Source organism: Spinacia oleracea, chromosome 5, assembly GCF_020520425.1.
Source record: "Spinacia oleracea cultivar Varoflay chromosome 5, BTI_SOV_V1, whole genome shotgun sequence".
In the NCBI taxonomy this organism is placed as follows: domain Eukaryota; kingdom Viridiplantae; phylum Streptophyta; class Magnoliopsida; order Caryophyllales; family Amaranthaceae; genus Spinacia; species Spinacia oleracea.
This window is the reverse complement of record NC_079491.1, coordinates 35,252,609-35,273,124: the sequence shown is the minus strand read 5'-3', so window position 1 is coordinate 35,273,124 and position 20,516 is coordinate 35,252,609. Positions and strand designations below refer to the sequence as shown.

The following is a 20,516-nucleotide window of genomic DNA, read 5'->3' as shown; positions in this document are numbered from 1 at the left end:
AGGGTACCCTTTCATTTTAAAAATTTAAATAAATTATTGATATTTTATTGAAAAATTATTTACTTTAAGGTTTGGGTTTTGATTGTTTTATAGTTTGGGCTTAAGTTGTAATTCTATATTCATATTTTCCAAAAATTAACTTGGATTGTTTTATATTTTGAGCATATGAAGCATTCTATATGGCTCGGTTCCTTATTTTGGGTACTCCATGTTAGAATTACTGTGTACAGGGTACCCAACTGGGTACCTGTTCCAAAAAATTGAGAACCGGAACCGGTTGCAACAGGTTCCCAATTTTGTTACCCAGAACCGGAACCTACACAACAGGTTCCGGTTCTGGAACCTCAAGTTCCTAACAGGTTCCTGTTCGGATTCAGGGTACCCTGACTTTCTGCTCACCCCTAGTTATATTCACCTGATTTTCACTTAATTTTTAAAACTTATTGTATATGAACTAATCTGAACTTATTTTAATTATTAATTGTATTTAGCTAATCCTTATTTTTCTATAAATTATATTATCTAAACTTAGCTGAACTTATTTTTTTCTGAAATAAGTGGAAATAAGGTGAACAGAACAAAGCTTTAATTCATATTGGTAATATTTCTCAAATTGATAGAGGCATAATTCTTTTCAGATTTGCAAAGGAGAATCAAGTTGCTTTAAGGTATACTTTATGTTTAATTTGCGTCAAAAAGGACTTCACATAACGTTTTCGTCCATCTTGCCGTAAAAGATGGTAAAACACAATTTTTATTTTATTTGTAGGAGATAAAATACAATTTCTATTTTTTTAGGTGGTAAAAACATTGTCAATTTTTTTGGATGGTAAAAGACAATTTACCCAAAATAATTATTTACATTGAAATTCATTCGTAAAAAAGTGAGTCCGTTCACGAGCTTTTGAGCCAGGCTAGTGGTATCTCATGCTTGGTTCGTTTAGATGTCTAGCCGAAACCAAACTCGAGTCGGGTCTTCCGGTTACATTCAAACAACATTCAAGGCTAAATGTTCATTGTAAAAATATACTCAGGTAATATAAATGTATGTTTTCTGCGGTTGTAATGTTGGCTTCCCCATTACTGAATACTCCGTAGTTTTTAGTTCAGCTCTCACCGCAACTAAAACTACCCAAAACGAATATTGTGATATAGAATTAGCATGCACCTACAGTCAAATGCTACTTTCTGGCTGCCCCAAAAAGAAAAAGAAAAAGAAAAAGAAAAAGAAAAAGAAAAAACAAGAAGCTACATTTTATACTCCCTAGTACAGCTTCCCAAAGTATTTCTTGCTCTTTCATTTATTTTTCCTCCAGCTTTGATCTTTGTGAAATTGTGTCCATTTTTTGGGGTCTTTTTTCACCTCTATTACTGTCAGGAAGAAGGGATGGTCATTCTGCAATGTACTTGGCTTTTCTCTATAATGATTCCTCCACCACGATCATTGTAGTTGGAACGCGAGAGAAGCTAACCTGGACGCCGGAATCTGATATTTGGCCAGCAAAATAACAACAGAAAGATTCGTATCGCAACTCTAAACAGTTTCAAAAAGTGCTCCTGCATGAAACTTCTTCATTAGTGCTTCAGTTGCCAACTGCACATTTCCTTGGTCCTGACAGAAATGAATAGCATGTTAGTAGCAAATCAAACCACTTCACTCTAACGCTTTTTCAGAAGTCTATTAATCACAAAACTCTTTCGGTGCAATACCTTTCCTTCCAGAGTAATCACAAGAGGCCCACGCCTGGTTTTCCGATAACACCCTTTTACATACATATACAAAGAATCGTAGTCAGGCAGTGATTAACAAAAATTGATTTCCCAACATAGTGCAACAGAGTTTTACCAATAAACAAATCGGGGAAGTCAATACGCAGTGCTGATAATGGCTGAGAAACTTCTACCTGCACAAGTTTTTTGCAAATGAATTAGGCAAGCATCTAATTACAAACTATTTTAGCTTCTTGAGAAAGGAATCTAGTTAATTCTGAAGATCTATTAGAATTTTGTTAACTACAAAATAGTCTGCTCCTATGTTATACTCTTCAATGTGTTGAAGTTGTGAAAGCATCTGACGTCAAGACACCAAGTCATTTTACTAACTAAACAACTAACAAGGCCTCACATATGTATCTGACACACGGCCAGAAGAGATCTTTTTATACAGAAATGAAACATCCTAAAATTCTCAAACATGGTTGATTCCATTAACATGTAAATGTAATGGGGTAGGTAATACTACAATATGCTCTAATAACTGCTAAAAGTACCATATACTGACAAGCAAGAAGAAAGAACAGGTTGCTTTTAAACCACATATAGTGAAACAGTACAAATGACAAGGCGTCGAATACAGAATACAGAGCAAAGAGATGACAAATTTTATATTCAAACATAAGAAGTGTTCCCACAAACTAAGAGGAGATGGGAACTTTTTTATACGTACGTCTGAAAGAGTAGTAGTCAGATGCTTTGAAGCAAAAGGATTTGTCAATGTTAGGAGACCACTAGAGGCTGCAAGCTCAATCAAGCAATCCCATTCTTTGTCCAGCTCCATTATATTCGTTGCCATAAGAATTATAACATTCTGACACTTCATCTGCAAATGAAAACCATTCCAAGCTTACTTCACATCATCTGAACCAACATTTGGCTTGGCAAATAAGAAATAAATAATTCAACGAAAAACGCAAAAAAAGGGTAGTAACCGGAGATACTACCAACTGAGACACAGATAGAATGCAGCTAAACCAAAGTGAATTCATGGATCATTAATTTATTATCTCAGCCTCTCAGGTGATCTGAAATTTGAATGACAACTGGAAAACAGATCTAATTTGCAGTGGTTATTAAATATTATCGATCTGTGGTTGAGTATTAAAAGGACACGATGGCAAGAATCCAAGTAGGGTTATACATTGACAGGTGTGGATAAACAAGAAGCATTTGCCATGAATTTTCCATCAAAGCAGAAGCACTGCAACGCAAACTCACAATATAAAACAATGTCTTCTCTGTCACTTACAAATGGCACAGGCAGCTTTTCATGATGCAACAATTCTGTGATACCCTCTGGTAGCTGTGCCATCTGAAAATATACAATTATGCGTGAGAGATGATGCAAAAATACACATAACCAACACATATTAATATGTATTGGATACCGAGGCAGCTGCCGACGACAATAATGATAATTTACCATGTTGTTGGACATTTGCATTGTATAGAAATTTCATATAACAGCATCTTAAGCAACTCCAGCTTTTTCGTAAAAATAAAAAAAGTAACACGAGCTTTACCCAAATGATAATAGGGTCAACAAATCAACAGACTGCTTTTTAACGGATGGGCAACCAAACTTTGACCTAATGTCGTCTTCAAAAGGCACCACATTTGGGGCTCGCAAGTTGGGCACTTCATGGCATCTTAATCAAATTATCATTGCCATATCCTCAGAAAGTGTTAATTTACTTGGTATGTATTTGTTTGCCCTTCCGTAGAGTAGAAACAAAATGGAATACTCCGTAGTAAAAACCATTTTCAATTGTTTGGTTCACAAATTGGATTGATTTTCGTTTCTTACATTTAACAGCCTTATCCCACAACCATTTGTTACTAACACTTCTCAAGCGGTTGCAGATTCCATTACTGGGGGGGGGGGGGGGGGGGCATATGCGGCTATGCCTATCACCCTCATGACAATCAGCAGAGAAAGCCACATCCATATTTGGGGGGGGGGGGGGGGGGAGGTGGAGATGAAATCAGAAAGAAAGAGGATTTATTTCATCCCCCCCCCCCCCCCTCTTCAACCCTTACCTTTTCAATCTAACCAAACATGCTCTTACTATCACCTTGTTGTATCCCATTTCGACACACAAAAGACTTTCATAAAAAGAGGAAGAAATTCCTGTTCATTTTACATCTCAGTAACAATAAAATTGGTCACGACTAGGCCCACCCATCCTGGAAACCGGTTTCATTGCAAACTACAGAATACTCCTACCCCTACTGAGGTAAAACTAAAAAAACGGACGCAGGAGGATTGAAGCTCTCCCTCCCATATCTCAGCGAACAAAAGAAGATTTATCATTGGAAGAAAAAGCTCTCCTCAGTGAGCAGGTAAAGAAGAAAGTAAACAAAGCCCTACAGATAAAGTCCTCTTGAGTGACCTATGTTCAGGCCATCAACAGAATTCCCGACTTTAAATTCTTCAACAACCTCAAACCAGTGATTTACTCCCTCCGTCCCGGAATACTCGACCCGGTTTGACCGGCACAGAGTTTAAGGTACTTGAATTGACTTATTTAATTTAATAGGTAGTAGTTGATAGTGGGGTATTATTTTAATGTAGTTAGTGGGAAATGTGTTAAGAGGTGGGGTTGGGGGAGAGTAAGGGTTGAATTTTTAATTATTTTGTGTATGGAGTAGGGGGTAGGTGGGTTAATAGGGGTGGAGTGAGAAATAATATAATATTGTTAGAATATTTCCATTTTTAGAAACAGGTCAAGTATTAAGGGACGGCCCGATAAGGAAAACAGGTCAAGTATTCCGGGACGGAGGGAGTATAGAATAAGTCTAGAAATACTCCTTTTTCATTGGATCTAGTAACTTCTTTCCCGATTTATTTTGAAGATTTTTGCTCGTTGATGAAGCCTCGAAGCCTAAAAAATAGCCGCACTTACTCTAATATACTAAGAAAGACAAGCCAAGGTGGGAAAATAGGGGAAAGCTCATTTACTTTCTATCTGATGGACTGAAAATGTCAACATTAGTTAGCCTCTGAAGCTTAGTTTTAAAAAGCGCACCCAAGGCGCGCCTAGGCGCAAGGCTCACCTAGGCTCAGCCTTCGGCGCCTTGAGCTCTCCAGGCTCATTGATGTCAACCAGGCGCGCGCCTTCGTGCGCCTTAGGTAAGGCCCAAGGCGCAGCGCCTTGTGCGCCTTCAATCTTCAGGTGCAGTACGATGACGTGGATATTTTATTTACATGTTTTTTTTCTTTTTTAATAAGATAAACACACCCCATGTGACCTATCAACGGTCATATCTCTACAACCTTAGATTTTTGGGTAGTGGAAGTAGCATAATATGAGTTAATTTTCATATTTCCAGCTTGTAATTACCATGGAAGGTTCTAATTCTAGCACTCCATCGACGGGATCACGCAATGCTTATGAACCGGCAAGAAAATATGGCACTCCAATAAAAATATGTTGTTTTGAGTATAAATTATGTTAATTTTTTTCTATACCAAATTTTAAAGTTTATTAGAAAATTATGTGCGCCTTGTATCCAAAAGGCGCGCGCCTGAGCCTTGCGCCTAGGCTCCATGACCCTTGTGCCTTGCGCCTAGGCGCCATGACCCTTGTGCGCCTTAGTGTGCCTTTTTAAACTAAGCTCTGAAGTGCAGAGAGCTTAGCAAGAATTTAGTTATTTCTAAACGTTTGCTGCCCTCTCTGTAGAGTGTAGACATAATAATTTGCTGGAGCCTATGGCTTCTTTGTTATATTTCGTAATATTTTAATTTCAGGATTCATAGGGAAAAAGGATAATAAAGAAACTCCGGCATTGAACAACAGAGCAGCTCATTATCTCATATTCTCATGAATCTCATCTAAGCTGGCTAATGACTATCATTTACTAAGACCAATGATATTGTGCAATAATCAACATGGCACCGAATTTTGCTGAAAGAAAAAAATAATTAATCCTTGTCTTGTCACATTAGCGCTTGCCACGATTGTGGCTATCAGGTTTCCATTTTTATAAAACATCCGACGTTTATCCAACCTCAAGTGTGTATGTATATGTGTGTAAAGATAGAAAAAAAGAGTTCTTAGAACTAACCTCGTTCCTTTCACCAGTGGACTGATAGCCCACTATACTTGTAAGGTATTCTTCGAACTCTTCATCAGGTGCCTAAATTATAGACAAATGGATGAGAGCTTGATAGTAAGCTATCAATTAAGAAAAGGAAAACTCAAGGGACACAACTCACCAGACGGACACCAAATGACTTTGCGATGCCGGCAAGAGTAGCATCTGAATGCAATGGACCAATCCCACCATATATAAATACCTGGAAGAAATTTTCAATTTCTTCAACTGCACAGCACAATCTAAGGCTCGCAAAGTAGAATCCTAAATTTACGTTCAAGTGTCGCAGTACTAGCCAGCACTAGAATACTCTAAAATCAATAAAACTATACCATGTCATTAGTAGATTTTTGGCGTTCAACACTTTCAGCAACAGAATCTATCTGCAAGTCAATTAAAACAAACAGCAATTTCGTGAACAAGAAGACACAGGGAAAAAAACAAGGAAAAGTCAGATTTTATATTTAAAAGAAAGGAAGCAAAATGCCAGTGTTAGCAACCATTTCTTAGTGAGTTGTAATCTACATTCCCCATCTCAAATTAAAAATAAAGAAGAAGAGAGAGAGCAATAATCTACATTGGGACTAGACGACATCTACCAATCCTTCTTTTATAATCGCAAAAAGTTATATGAACAACTGAAAGAGAGCCCACTTTTATGAGGCCTACTAGGTCCTCGAATGAAAACACAATAACAAATTAACTCAAGTACTTTTGATCTCTTCAATCATTCTTGAAAGCCCCAGCCGCTTTAGCCCAAAATGGCACTAGAAAAGTTTCTTTATCCCTCAACAAAGCACATAAGTCCTCGGACATCAATCAATCATTAACAGATCAGAATTATATCAAACACGTTTCCATACCGTGATCGTCCAAATCAAAGGATACATACCCTTCCTTATTATTTCAATGTAATAGATATCAACAATTGGCCGCAAAAGTATTTCCAAAATTGGCCCTTTCCAAATGAAAGTTGAAGTTTACAAACTTTCCAAAAATAGACTTTTGGGGATAACCCCCATTTTCTTTCCAAAATTTTCAACAATCTGGCCATTCCTCCCCTTGTCTTGTTTCTCAGTCATTTTCTCCCACTCCTTTCCACTTGATTCTTCTGCTACTAAATCCAAAAAGAAAAGCAACAAGAAACCATGAAAATCCCCTGCCATGACAAATATACAATACCAAGTTACCAACCAAATCCTGCCTGTCTGCCTTCATTGGGGGGGGGGGGGGGGGGGGAATTCCTCTGACCCTCCAACTGCCACCAATGCACAATAAAAGGATTGAAGTAATGAAGGAGCCAAAGTAGAAGATATCATCTATTTTACCCAATAATCCATGACCAAGCAAGCAAAATAAAACTCTATCTGTTTTTCTTTTGTTATACCAACTTTCCAATGAGGTCTTTTTCCGTTCAGCCCACTTCTACGTAATTTATTTTTGGCAAACACCTGTTATCATTATACCTTACCCTTGCCCCCACAATATTTACTCCTTTCCACTCATATTCTATTACTTTATCCACCTTTTTACCTCAGTGGCATGTGCCCCATCAAAAAGGCGGAGCAATATCACAACTTCTCTTTAAATCCAAAAAGCCTACGCCATACGACACCAGCTACCTTGCCTCAAACTATCAAAGTAAGAGAAGATTATTCAATATACTCATACTGCACCTTTGAAGAACATGATACAAACATTGGGAGATAAAGCCCTAAGTGCCAGAATATCATTGACTTTCCCAAAATGGTTTTCCACAAAAAAGAGGTGGAACACAACCAAGATGCAACGAACTGATGTAAGGGGGAGGGGCACTTTAGGAAGTAGCCCTATAATTAAGTTGTTAGTATCTTGAAGCAGAAGATATTTAGTTTACATAGAGAAAATTAGAGAGAGAGAGAATTACGTCGAATATTGATGATCATTTGACTACTTGGTTTAGCTTTTAGAGAGTTAATTAGGAGAGAATCAAGCCTCTCGAAAGCTTAAATTTCCTTACATTTTCTTTTATTTCGGTTTATTAATCAAATCAGCTTCTTCTTCCCTAATTTCAGCCATAAATGGTGTATAAGCAATGTTAACTCATAGCACAAGACTCTCCCTTTGACTCAAAAATTCTAATGAATCATTGCATTGTAGGAAAAGATAATGAAGCACCAGCCACCTTGCATTGCAGGTAAAGATAATCATCAAGGCCTTAGTTGGCCACCACACTTGTAGATAATCAAGAGTGTTAAACACTTAAAATGTTAATCTTTTCCAATACGACTTCGACACAAAAGGCAATTGCCACAAGAAAACCAGCAAGATTTGAAGTTCTAGTAAAACAAATAAGAGAATGTCCAGGGAAAAGATTCTACAGAAAACTGTATAAAGAAGCCAGATCATTCCAAATTTAAAGTTACCAAACAAATTGTGCCCCTCCCAAAATCCAATCAACCATAAACTGTAAAGTAGGAGCATAGTGTAAGTGGATAAATGACAAGGCCGCCATGAGGCCCGTGAAAAAGAACAGAAGTTGAATAATCTCCAACCTAGACGTCCTCCTAAAATCCTACGTTGGTCTGAGTTCCCAACCAAGACATCGCAAGGATAGAATAAATAGCCCCCAGACAAACTCCTGCGGACTAAGATAGGAAGTCATATCACTAAATAGAAGTTGCTATAAAAAAAATCAAACTTACTAGTGATCTTTTGGTGCAAAGTCTCAAATGAACTTCAACAACCACTTTTTCTACTGGAGATATCTCTTGGAATTTTGGAAAAAACACTTTCAAAACCCAAATTCTCTAATCAACAAGAACCATGGAAAATACAAATAAGTAAAGACCAAACCAGAGGAAAATCTGGCATAAGCTTTTCCAACTTCCTAATAACACCTATCAGAGCCTTAAGAAGGGAAATGTAGTTAAGAGAATGCTGGGAAAAAGGAACTTAATGGGTGCCATCCCTATCCCCCCCCCCCCCCCCCCCCCCCCAACTATAAATAAGCTTTCAGTACCAGCTCAGTATTAATTGATCTAAAGATCCAAAAACAAGGAACTAATACCTCCATGGCTCCGTTCCATTTTGTTCTTTACACTTCTACTTTACCCCATTTTTGGCAATGGGTTTTTACACTTTTACCCCCCTTACCCCACACAAAACGACATACTCTGCCCACGTGGCCACGTGCCTACCTTTTCCACTTGCAGCCCCACTTTTTCACTCTCTTTATTCTTTCTTATTTTTTATGCAAATAGTAAGTGTCAAGAACCTAAGGAACAGAGGTAGTAGTTTCTTACATCACTCCGAAGGACATCAAATTGTGTCACTGCCCAACCAATGGAATGAAGTCTTCTGCATAATGATTGTCCTACAAGATCCTCAACATTACCAAGCCTGCACTATCAAATTATAGGCATCAGAATCTCATAGTTTAAAAACCTAAAGTCAGAAGACAGTCAAATAGTTTTTACATAGAATCGCTATTTTATTGACAGACAAGTCACATAAAAGAAATGTGCTAAATCAGCTTTATGCAGAAAAATTGAGTTGTAATCAGTAACAATCAGCAGCCCCGATACCCCATATAGCTAATAGTAAGTTCAATTTACCTTCAATCAGAAAATACAAGTTTAATCAGTAAAGATATATGTTCTGTAAAACTCAGGTGGATAGGGCCAAAGTTTGCAAAGATAAATCCAACACAAACAATAAGAGTACAAAAGTAAGACATCCAAAAGTAGACCAATAGAGCAATGGTTCTTTTCATTTCACCTTAGACTAACCCGCTCCGAATTTGGGTGTTTCAAATGGATTATCCTAATTGGTACTGTTACACTTTGCAATCAATAGTTCAAAACATAAGTCCACCGTAATATGCCATCATCGATTAATTTTAGGTCTTCTTAATGTGCACGACAGTCCAGGTGAACTAAAGAGAGTACACTATTTTCGGAAAACTCACATAATAGGATCACTTGCCTATTATTCTCCATTTCCGTTTAACAAAAAAACAATGTGAGGAATATAAAAAAGAATAAGTCAAAGAAAGCCAGTAATTATGACAATATACATCTAGGATTACTGACACAGAAGAAAACCTGATAAATTTATTGATACTGCAAAGTAACTTTAACAATAAGGACCTTATTCCAACTACATCTGTAAGCTATATAGTTTACTAGAGAAAAAACATTGGATATCCTACTAAAATAAGATCTGATCATCTGTAGGTAATTCAACACTAGTTGAGATTTTCAGAATGGAAGCTTACCATTGACAAAGAGATAAAGAAGATAACTTTGAAACGTAAGGTACATAATCTCAAACTATCTGAGATGGAAGAAGAATCCAATAAATGGATGAGTGATTCGTCAATGACTTTCCACAAAACAGATCCCTTATCAACCATACTGTGTTGCCAATGTCATCAGGAAAGCTATGGTTCCTCTTAAGGTGGGAACTTTTGTGTGAGCACTGTGGCACATGACATTAGAGATAAGAGTAAGGTAACTAATACCCCATTGGCAATTTGGCATAGAGAAAAGACTAGGTTGGCTATTTAGCAGATAATAGTATTCTTTGCGATATTAAAAAAAAAAATGTATCTCACATGTCCTTTAATATCAAGTGGCTCCTTGAGAGTTGAGATGCCCTATTTATTATTTTGGATTTGTTGCAAATTTTCTATTTGGGGTTAGGGGGAGAGGGGTGGGGAGGTTTGTTGTGGTGTGGTTGTTATTAGTGTATGTGGCTGAACCGTAATTCGCATATCTTTTTGGGAGTCACTGTGTGACTTTCTGTAGGATATAGTAGCTTATCTAGCTTCCTTTTAGGTTAAGAACTTAAGATGCTGCAATATACAACAGTTACTCGATTTTGGGGAACAAGAAGGATTGGATTAAATTGTAATAGACATTTCGGGTTGAAAACTAGCTTGCCCTCATACTTTGCCTCGAAATATAAGGAATTTTTTTTTTTCAAGGTTGAACTTTGACCAATTGATTTCTTTTATATAATATGGCTAAAACTATCCCCAGAAAAAAAATATTATGAAAGTAAAAGTTAGCACAATTATAGCGATAATATTTTTATGAAATGATGTGTCTGTCGGTGTTTTCTTTTTCTATGTCTAAGCAACTTTTGACTGCAAACTAAGCTTTGTACAAAAAAAATCGACCACGGAAGATCAAGGAAAGAAAAAAGTCAAATAGGCACATACAAACACACAAGACATACAAACAGAGAGAACAATAAAAAAACAACGCAAAACTCGCAAAAGGAATGAAAAAATGTTAAGCTCAAAAAAGGAGATCTCTCAGTAAGAAGTCATGCATAAAAGGGCAATGGCACTAGCCTCTGTTCTATCAGATGCTTAAGCTAGCCAAACACTCCAAGAAAACTGTAGATACAGCTTGTAGACAATTTCGTCAAGGTTATGGCTTGTGTGAAATATAGCTCAACAACTGATTCGGTATTACCTCTTTAGCTCCGTAAGGCAGAAAATATACGGTTCACAATCGCAAGACGGCGATTAGGAAAAAAAAAACAATACATACAATGATACAAACGAGTCAATGTCACCTTCAAAAGCTTCAGCATTGCATGTATTCTGAATTGTACAGATCAAGTGTCACTGAAGCAAGTTCTTGGGTCATATCCCTTTCTATGTCAACAGAACATTAAATTCAGGGCCTAACTTACACTGTATAGGCTTATATGATGCATTTGCATCATAGCTAAGACCTCAGCATAACAGCACAAATTCCTATGTAAGTGGTCATCTTTGTTCTTACCTGTACTACTGCTTTTTCCCTGATTAAAACTTCTATCTTGAAAAAGAGAGTCTATTATGACAAGAAAGAAAGAGAGATACAACAATAAGCATAAGGAAAGTTTTATGTTATCAAGTGACAAAAAGGCTATCCCAATCAGAATTGAAACTCCATATACACACAATAAGTAAAAGCTGATTCTTTTATATGTGGCCTCTATAAGATAAAATCAAGGCCCAACAAAGAATTTTAAAGAGCTGATATATAGCTCATGTATATAACATTAGTATTTTGACTGAGATCATTTCCTCAGAGAAAAGAAAATTAATAAGGATAAGGCAGAAAGTAAGCAAGATTATAGGTGGTGATACAGAGCCATAGCTTAAGCTTGTAAATCAGGATATTAAGCAAAAACAAATGAAGCACCACAGTCCAACATCGGCACCAGTAATCAAACAACATGAAACAAAGGACTCACAGAATCTCATCCCCGACACCAATAACTGAAGCTGTTGGAATGCAAGTTTGTTGTGGTTCCACATCGCTTGTTCCATTGCTAAGAGAAATACTTCTGTCAGCTTTATGAGTAGATTTCCTTGCTCTCCCAGCTCTTTCTGATCTTCCATCTGCAAGCATGTACGCTGGCCTATATTCCACTTTACCGCTGGAGGGATTACTAATAGACAGAAGCTTATTTGGAACTGTATCATATATACTTCCAACAGAAGTATAGCTGCAAGAGGAGATTAAAAAAAAGTGAATTAATGCTTGTGGAACTCATACTGAATATGGCATATATAAAGCAAAAATAAGCAGAATAGTTCTTATCCGACAACAATATCAATTTAGCAATAGATATTTGACAAACATCATCAACTAAAATGCAAGAGGCTCAGTATAGGATGGAAATATTACCCTTGATCATAAAGGCTGCAGTAAGGTACCTTGGAAGTTAGTAGGAAAGCCCATACGTCTCTGTCAAAGGATTGTCAGAAACAAATATTAAAAGAACTCTGAAGGTAACTGACAGCGCAAACATGCCAAAGATATTTGTCCAAATTGACAACAAAACATTAGCAAATGGATATTTGTTCTAAAAAATTTGACAGAAGATCCAAGAAGCATTTTTCTGAGATAAAGACAGCAACATACTGACAATAGAGTAAGCTCAAACCTGTAAGACCAATCTAAGATGGGGTTCACTCTCATAAATGGTGGCCATCCTGGAGAACTAGGTGAGAACTGCTCTTGGCCTACCTGCTCCATATAGTATAGTAAACACCAATTTTCTCATCTTAGTGTGAACTATTTAGTGGAAAAATTGTAATAGACTAATCGGTAAAAGTGCCAAATAAAGCAGTAATTGTCTCATGATAAATTGTTCACATAAAGGGCCTATAATATGCCATACCGCTGTAGGATCACCTATACGGACACCAAGAAAAATAGCTCTTATAGGTCTAGTCTTCAGTAAACCTTCCAGACCAGATTTAAAATCTTGACGAATGATGTCCAATTGCAATTTATAGCTGTCGAAACATCAGTGAAACCATTAAGGTGTTTACCAAATAAAAAGCCCTTTAATTTTATTCTTTATTGGCATAAAAACTTGTAGAAGTTTTAATAAGAGAAGAAAAAGACAAATTTTGACTCAAGATAAATATTTTAGGCTCAAAAGAACAGTTAAATAGAAGAAACTCCTCTTACGCAGCAGCTGTTTCATAAGTGAACGAATTTATTTCAGGAAAAGCAGAAGGGCTCTCAAAATAAATTGTCCTTATTGGAAATTTGGTTTCGTTACGTGCAAGATTTTCATCATGCTTTACTTGCTCCCGCTTGTGGAGATAGTACCCAGCTCTTAGAAGATGCAGCAAAACCTGCAATAGATAGCATTATTAACACCGATAAAGAAAAGATGCAACAAGTGCCTGTCTTTAGCTTATGAGAACCTACAATTGAATCTTTCCCTCCATTGAAGCTGAAAGCTACCTCTTCAATGCTGTAATGGAGGAGAGTTTAGTAAACATTTGAATCCAAATGATTAACGGCTTAGAAGCATAACCATGATGAAATTATAAAATACAGAAAGCGTCAACAAGTTTACAGCATGTGAAGGCTGAAATAATATCTTTATAAAGCAACTATAACATGCAACACGACTTAACAGTAGAAATATAAAGTTTCCATTTTAATATTATTTTTGGTTCTTAATTTTGTTTCTGCAGACAATGCAATTGCATATATCCACCATTTAACTTATGTTGAGATTTCTTCTTGACTTCTTCAATAAAAAAAGCTTTGATATATGCAATTGCACTCAATGCTATGGTACACCTTCAAGAAGACATATAACATCAATTTATTTATCAAATCAATTTCACATGGTTGACAAAATGATTTATGAGGGCACTAATGGCATATATTAAAGCCATAAAATCTGGAAGGTATAAGGGTATAACAACAACTAGCTGTCCAGTCCATGAAAGAAGACTACCAACTATCACCATACTTCTAACCAAAGAAATAGCACAATACTAGAAAATGATAATGATAAATCTCCACCATAATTAGAATCAGTGGTTAGGTACACACACAGTGACGCAGCCCTTTAAAGAAGGCAGATTGCCCAGTCGCTATATTGATATTTGGGTGTTTTATTTTGTACACACCAATTGTTGATTTTCAAGCAATAAATTCTAGTCCTTTAACACTACAACGTAGGAACCAGATAATTGGTAGCCAAAGGAAATTTTGAAACACTTCTCTCACACTAGATTCTTATACTTTCTCAATCCCACTCAACAATTTTCGCACTTCCCTTAAATAAGATGTCCCAAATTATTTTTTCACCTTTCTCTTTTGAGTTCAAAAATCTTGTTTACACCCACTACCTTGATTTTGCCGGACATACTTACTTTTGCCTACATTTTACCCCACTTCAAAACTCCCTGCCTTCTTGTCTTAATTTTCGGTGCTAATAGTAACCGTAAAAAAGATCTAGGAACGTAGGTATACATCTTATACCTCGCCTACAATATAACCTTAATAATTGTGCGAATCCGTATTGTGTAAGATATTATGGGAAGAATTAAGTATTTCCACCAACATTGTAAGGAAGAAGGGACAATAACTTTGGAAAGTCCCACTCTAATGGCCTAATAAAACTTGTACACCCTTCATAAGGTTCTTTTTTACTTAACATTTTAAACTTTTGCTCCAGGATTAAGGATCATAGATAAAAAATGCAGTATCGGTCACAGCCGCGGCTGCGGGATCGGTCGTGGAGTATCGGTAACGGAAATGATGCGTTAGTGGAGGACCGTGTGGCGGTTGTCGCGTAGGAATTTGAAATTTGAAAAAGAAGCTCCGTGTTAGCCCTACTCATTACCTACCTTAGTCCCCCTCCCCTAAACCATAAACGTGACATATTTAAATGAATTCCTTTGTCTACCTTCTCTCTCCTCTCTTGTTTTAGATATGAAAATGGAGTTCTCTACTACTCTATTTCAGTGGAGTTTCTCCATTTCTTTCCCTTTCTTTTTGTCGAAAATATGGGTATTCGGCTGAAAACCGAGTAGATATGAGGTTAATAAAGTTTAATGCGGACAAAATTCGTTCTGTCGGTTAGATCTCGCCGTTTTTAAAAACACCTTTACAACTCGGGATATCTCGTATCGCCAGCCTCCAAAACCTAGTTAACTCGGGCGAGTTTTTACACCATGTTAAGGATTCATTTTTGGTTAGTCACTCTCTCCTATTAACACTACTCTTAATCAAGAGCAGTAAATGTTTTCAACTACTCTCTCGTGTGGGAGGTTGGGATATTAATGCCTTCTATTCTTAGTTCTAAAAAGCACGAACCGCAACGAGCCTAGGCGCAAAGCGCAAAGAGAAAGCGCACGCTTCTCGTAGGCGAAGCGCACCTGGAAAGAAATATGGAAAGAAAAGATGAGAAAAAAGAGAAATCGAAAAGATGAAAGAAAACTCAGAATCCAGCTGGAGAAATCTGGCGAGAAGGCTAGAGAAATCCGGCGACGGGAGAAAATCGCAATAGGGTTTTCAAAAACCCCCCAAATATTCGTTTTTAAAATAAAAAAAAAGAAACCACATGATACTTTAAAAAAGAAGATCAGAGTCACGTGGCTTTATAGCGCAGCGCTTCCTGTATGTCGAGTTGCTTCTACCAGCAAAAGCGTTCTTCGTTGCGCTTCTTCACTCCCTGCGCTTTAAGTGCGCCTAGGCACGCTTTTTAAAACCAAGCTTCTATTGAAACTCTAATGAGAAAAGGAGCCAAACTTTCTATTTCTATATATCACATATTAAGCAACAAGTCAAAGAGTCTAACAAGAAAAAGAATAAATACACAAAGGGAGTAGAAGATACAACACATTCCTTCTCTAGAAACAAAAGAAGGGCAACATAACATAGCGATTGTATTCTCTTGCTAGATGAGCATATAAAATAAAATATAGGGAAAATCGATGAAAACATTCCCAACTATGAAAATCCTTCTTTAAACAGTCCAAAGTATCAATTAACTAAGGACGGGGCAATCTATTTAACATATTTATGAGAGTGGGCCTTATCCAATCGTGACCTACTACGACAGGTAAAAAGCATTGCACATGCATCTTATGTAATTTTTAATTATTCAAATTTTGTTTTTCCTTTTTTTTCTTTTTTCATTCTTTTGTTGACTTTATCCCCCGATTAATTTTTTTCAGCTTGCTTAACTACCAAAACATCACTCGTACTCCCTTCATCTTCCTTCCCTATTAAAATTGACATTCCCCTTGTTCTTCCCTTCCAGGTTATTAATTTCTTGTATTTTGTTAGATATGTTCTCAAATTTAACATTTTTTTATTGTTTAATGAAGTGAGTATCGATTAATTTGGGTGAATATTTTTATGAAATTGCATAAATCACGACGCAAATTTTGGATGTTTTAATTTATTTTATGCGGTTATTAGTTGTTCTTTTTGTGTCGTTCTACATTGATTCCTTCAACTCCTTTTTTGGGTATGATTTAAGATCATTAATTAATTTGTTTATGAATTTATGTCAATTTATAGAAATCATTTTGATTAATGGATATTTTGGTGGAAATATTGCACAATAGACATGCAAAGTTAACAAGACAAATGACACTTTTAATGGATTTATGTGATTATGTTTGGAATTGTATACAGGTAGAATTTTGTTGGAAATTAACAAAATATGTGAGAAACTTAGAGTACAACAGGTTTTTGAAGCAAATTTCACATATAGGACGTGGTTTCAGCTACAAGCTTACTAGGCCGAGCTGCTCAGCTGTTAGAAGATTGATTGATGGTGTAGTGGTATTGTAGTAGTGTGATGAGAGAGAAGATGAGAAGGAGGGAAGGGAAGAAGCAAAACTTTAGAAGGGATCCAAGAGGAAAGGGAAGAAACAAAATTGTAGGAGGGATCAAAGAGGAAGGGAAAGGACGGAAGAAAGAAAGAAAGGGCACGTGAGGAGCACATGAGAATTGCGTACGTGCTATAGCGGGTAAACCTTGCAAAGGGACCAATTTTGTAAAATAGGTTGTATAGTTTAGCTTATTCTTTAGCTAATTGATAGTTGGGACCGTTCAAAAAAAACTACCAATAGTTGGGATTGGTTTTATCAGTTTTTCCTAAAATATAGGGAAGTAAGGATCCTTTGTAGCACTACCACTACATTCAAGCCTTTTACTTTGAATCAAAAGGGAATATAGTTAGGTTTTTGTCATTTTCGAGATAACACAATTCAAATAGCAATGGAACTGTATTACTTATTAAGGAAAAGATATGCAAAATATGAAGTAATAAACAAAATCGAGATTTTTAAACAAAACACGAGATATTTTTGTCTTTATATTTTTGTCCATTCTTTATAGGTATAAAATAATAAGATACCTATTTTTCAGTTTATAAAAAGAGGATTTGGCCAAAGCAAGTCATGTTTGGCTTGCCTGACAATCATAATCATAAGGTATCCATTTATTGGCTTTTCCAAGTACTTTTCACAATTAAAAGTCAGGTCCAACTCTTCAGATCATTAACGGGCATCTGTTGATTTCATTGACTTAACTCCATATTTACCCACTTTCCTCCTTCCTTTCTCCTCCTCCTTATAATGCTTCTATTTTTCCTTCCTTTTCTCTCCCTCATGGCTAGCTTGTGGACTCAGTTTATGTCATAATATCATCTAGGTGAGAGACTAAAACCTTTGTGGGTGGACAAAATTTCCACATATTTGTTAACATTATCCAAGAGGATTACGGTCTTAAAATAGCAGAATTCACAAATATATATTAATTTCAATGTTGCAAGAATTTCTACCATATTTGGTGACCGTCTTAACGGAGGCATGAATAAGTAAATCAAGTTTTGATGTTACAGTTGTCTAGTTACAACCTTAAGAGAACTTATTTCCTCATGCCCCTAAAATCATATGATTGGCTCCGACCACATACTGATTGAGATTGTTTGGGATTTGAAATTGACGAAGCATATTATCTTACCTTTTCTTTTTTTATAGTGTACAATATCTTAACAAAAACAACTATTTCTGAAAATCAGAAGGCAAAATCTAGTTGGCCTATTTGCTTTTCCCACTCAACTCCAATTACATATGTTTCACTGACAGCAAAATACTCACGAAGGTTATAAACCCCCAAACACAACAAAAATGACATGAACTATGACAATTCTGGTCAAATGTTCACTCATCCATGATTTCTAAGGGTCTTTTTGTTGCCATATCCAAAACACTGTTTGTTCGTCTACTGTCAAGCACTAATGTCATAAACCTACATTATCACCAACATGAATTATAACAAACTTCAATTAGTTTATCTACCCGGGTATCGATCACTCCATGCACACAATGTTGAGCTAAGAATCCGTGCCTCCCACATCATCTCTCCCCTCCACACCCCCTTCATATATTATTTTTTCATTACTCAATGCTCCCACATGAATGCAAATCTCTGTAATATAATGAGCTTGATCAATGCAAATTCACCCAACACAATTCACATCAACTCATACTATAAATCTAGTTCAAACCAAAAAATCATCCGTATTACAAAATCATCATAACAATATAATAAAATAAGTTCATAAAATCAGAAACAAAAAGTCTAAAAATGAAATCAGTCAACGCAGATTAAAGGGCCATACTTGTAAAGAGCAAGAGCTCTCTGAATAACATAAACGGCGTTGTTGTATTTAGTCTTCAACCTTCGATCATCGCAATCTCGAATAGCTTTATCGATCTCCATTCAATTACAGCAAAAACAAAAACCCGGCTAGATTGGATCAAAACAATTGAAGTATCAAATGGAGTTTCACTAAAATTCATATAAATATTTTAGGATTAGAGAAATTAAGAAATATGGTAGAACTTACAGAATAGAAGAATCTGATTTCACAGCATATTCGAAGTGTGATGAGCAGAGATAAGCAAGGGGTGAAAGATAATAAAATAATACCAATATATATTAATAGTCAAAGAGAATTTCCAAGAAATTGGTCAGAAATCGGGTAAAGCGGACAAAAAAATGGGTTATGGGAAGGGAAGATAAGTCATTCAGAATCCACAGGTTGTTTATCTTTTGTAGTGCATTGTGATTTTGGATTTGCATTTGGGGACTCACCTTTGGCCGGTTTCTCCAATTTTCCTCATTGTTTTTCTTTTCGCTGGAATTTGCACGGGATATATAGAGTATTGGAAATAAAAAACAAAGGTACATAGTTAATTTTGAATCGAAAATAGTTAGTACAAATAGACTCTTTAAAATCATATATTCTCAGTAAAATAATTCAACATTTCTAAATGCCAAATTTTAATTTCCTTTCTTGCCGATCTGTTTCCTCAAATAGTAGAATTTTCCTGTCACCTCACTCTCAAAACCGATGCAACTACGATATCACCATTATCGGGCTTGAAAACATGTTGTATGAAAGTGAAATAATTCATCAAACACTCCTTCAGTTGTCCTCCAAAATGATATAACTAAATTTCTTACGAATAAAATTTTGGGTCAATATATATTGTAATATAAATATAATATATTTGCAGCAATTTTAACACGTACTTACATGGTTTCAAATTCTTTAATATATGGAACTTTAAGACCGATGATCATGTCAGCATGTTGTCCAGAAAGTGTGACACACATTATACTTATGCCATCAATAATTCTTACATTTACTCTTAATGTGTTATTACGGATATAAATATTGCACTTAATTGTAGCTTCTTACAAATTTTACTTTGAAAAAAGTATAAATACATTTGCTTACTGCAGAGTACAATCTAGGCATAGCGATACAACGCTCTTTGTTTTGCCTTAACAATTAGCACCCGACATTGACCAATTGCAAGATGAAATAATGCTAAACTTGAAGGATATATAGTAGTACATCAGATTGAAGGTCAGATTACCCAAAAAAAAATCCCAAAAATATCAAAGGGATCGACCTCTTGCCTAACTTGCTAATACTTCGTACATTTCAGTTGCATACTATTCTATCTACTTAGAATTTCAGTTACATATACTTTTTTCACTTATAAGGAATATATTACTTAAAGTTATAAACAATGTACAAAGAAAATGAAGAGGAAAAATAATGGAAAACACTACTATATAAATATCTATGTAAACAATATTTCTAGACAAATCATATGTTTGGATATATTGCTTCCATACTCGTGTTCATAATGTTATCATTACTTATAGTAATTGATAATAAGGGGTGTAAAACTACGATCAAAATATATATTTTCAAATAAGGAAAAATACCTCTCATCAAATAACGCAATTTCTTTTCGTTAATTGCTCCAACTACGGAGTATTGTTCAAACACCTCTCCTC

General features: G+C 35.9%; 1 protein-coding gene across 2 annotated transcripts; it reads right to left on the bottom strand.

Moving 5' to 3' along the window:
• Positions 1–1,012: 1,012 nt before the first annotated feature.
• On the bottom strand, positions 1,013–19,314 carry LOC110786941 (uncharacterized). 2 transcript variants are annotated; one of them, XM_021991523.2, is made up of 17 exons: positions 19,048–19,314; positions 18,820–18,947; positions 13,587–13,632; positions 13,341–13,510; positions 13,045–13,162; positions 12,808–12,890; positions 12,549–12,608; positions 12,112–12,366; positions 9,159–9,255; positions 6,207–6,257; positions 5,996–6,076; positions 5,845–5,916; positions 3,026–3,088; positions 2,447–2,599; positions 1,847–1,904; positions 1,711–1,763; positions 1,013–1,612 (listed from the first exon to the last, which is right to left on the bottom strand). In XM_021991523.2, the coding sequence occupies exons 2-17, from the start codon at positions 18,918–18,920 to the stop codon at positions 1,535–1,537; spliced, it is 1,539 nt and encodes a 512-aa protein (XP_021847215.1). In that variant the 5' UTR covers positions 18,921–18,947; positions 19,048–19,314; the 3' UTR covers positions 1,013–1,534. The 2 variants fall into 2 exon arrangements, with proteins under 2 accessions (XP_021847215.1, XP_021847216.1); XM_021991524.2 differs by having other exon boundaries at positions 18,820–18,927.
• Positions 19,315–20,516: the final 1,202 nt, after the last annotated feature.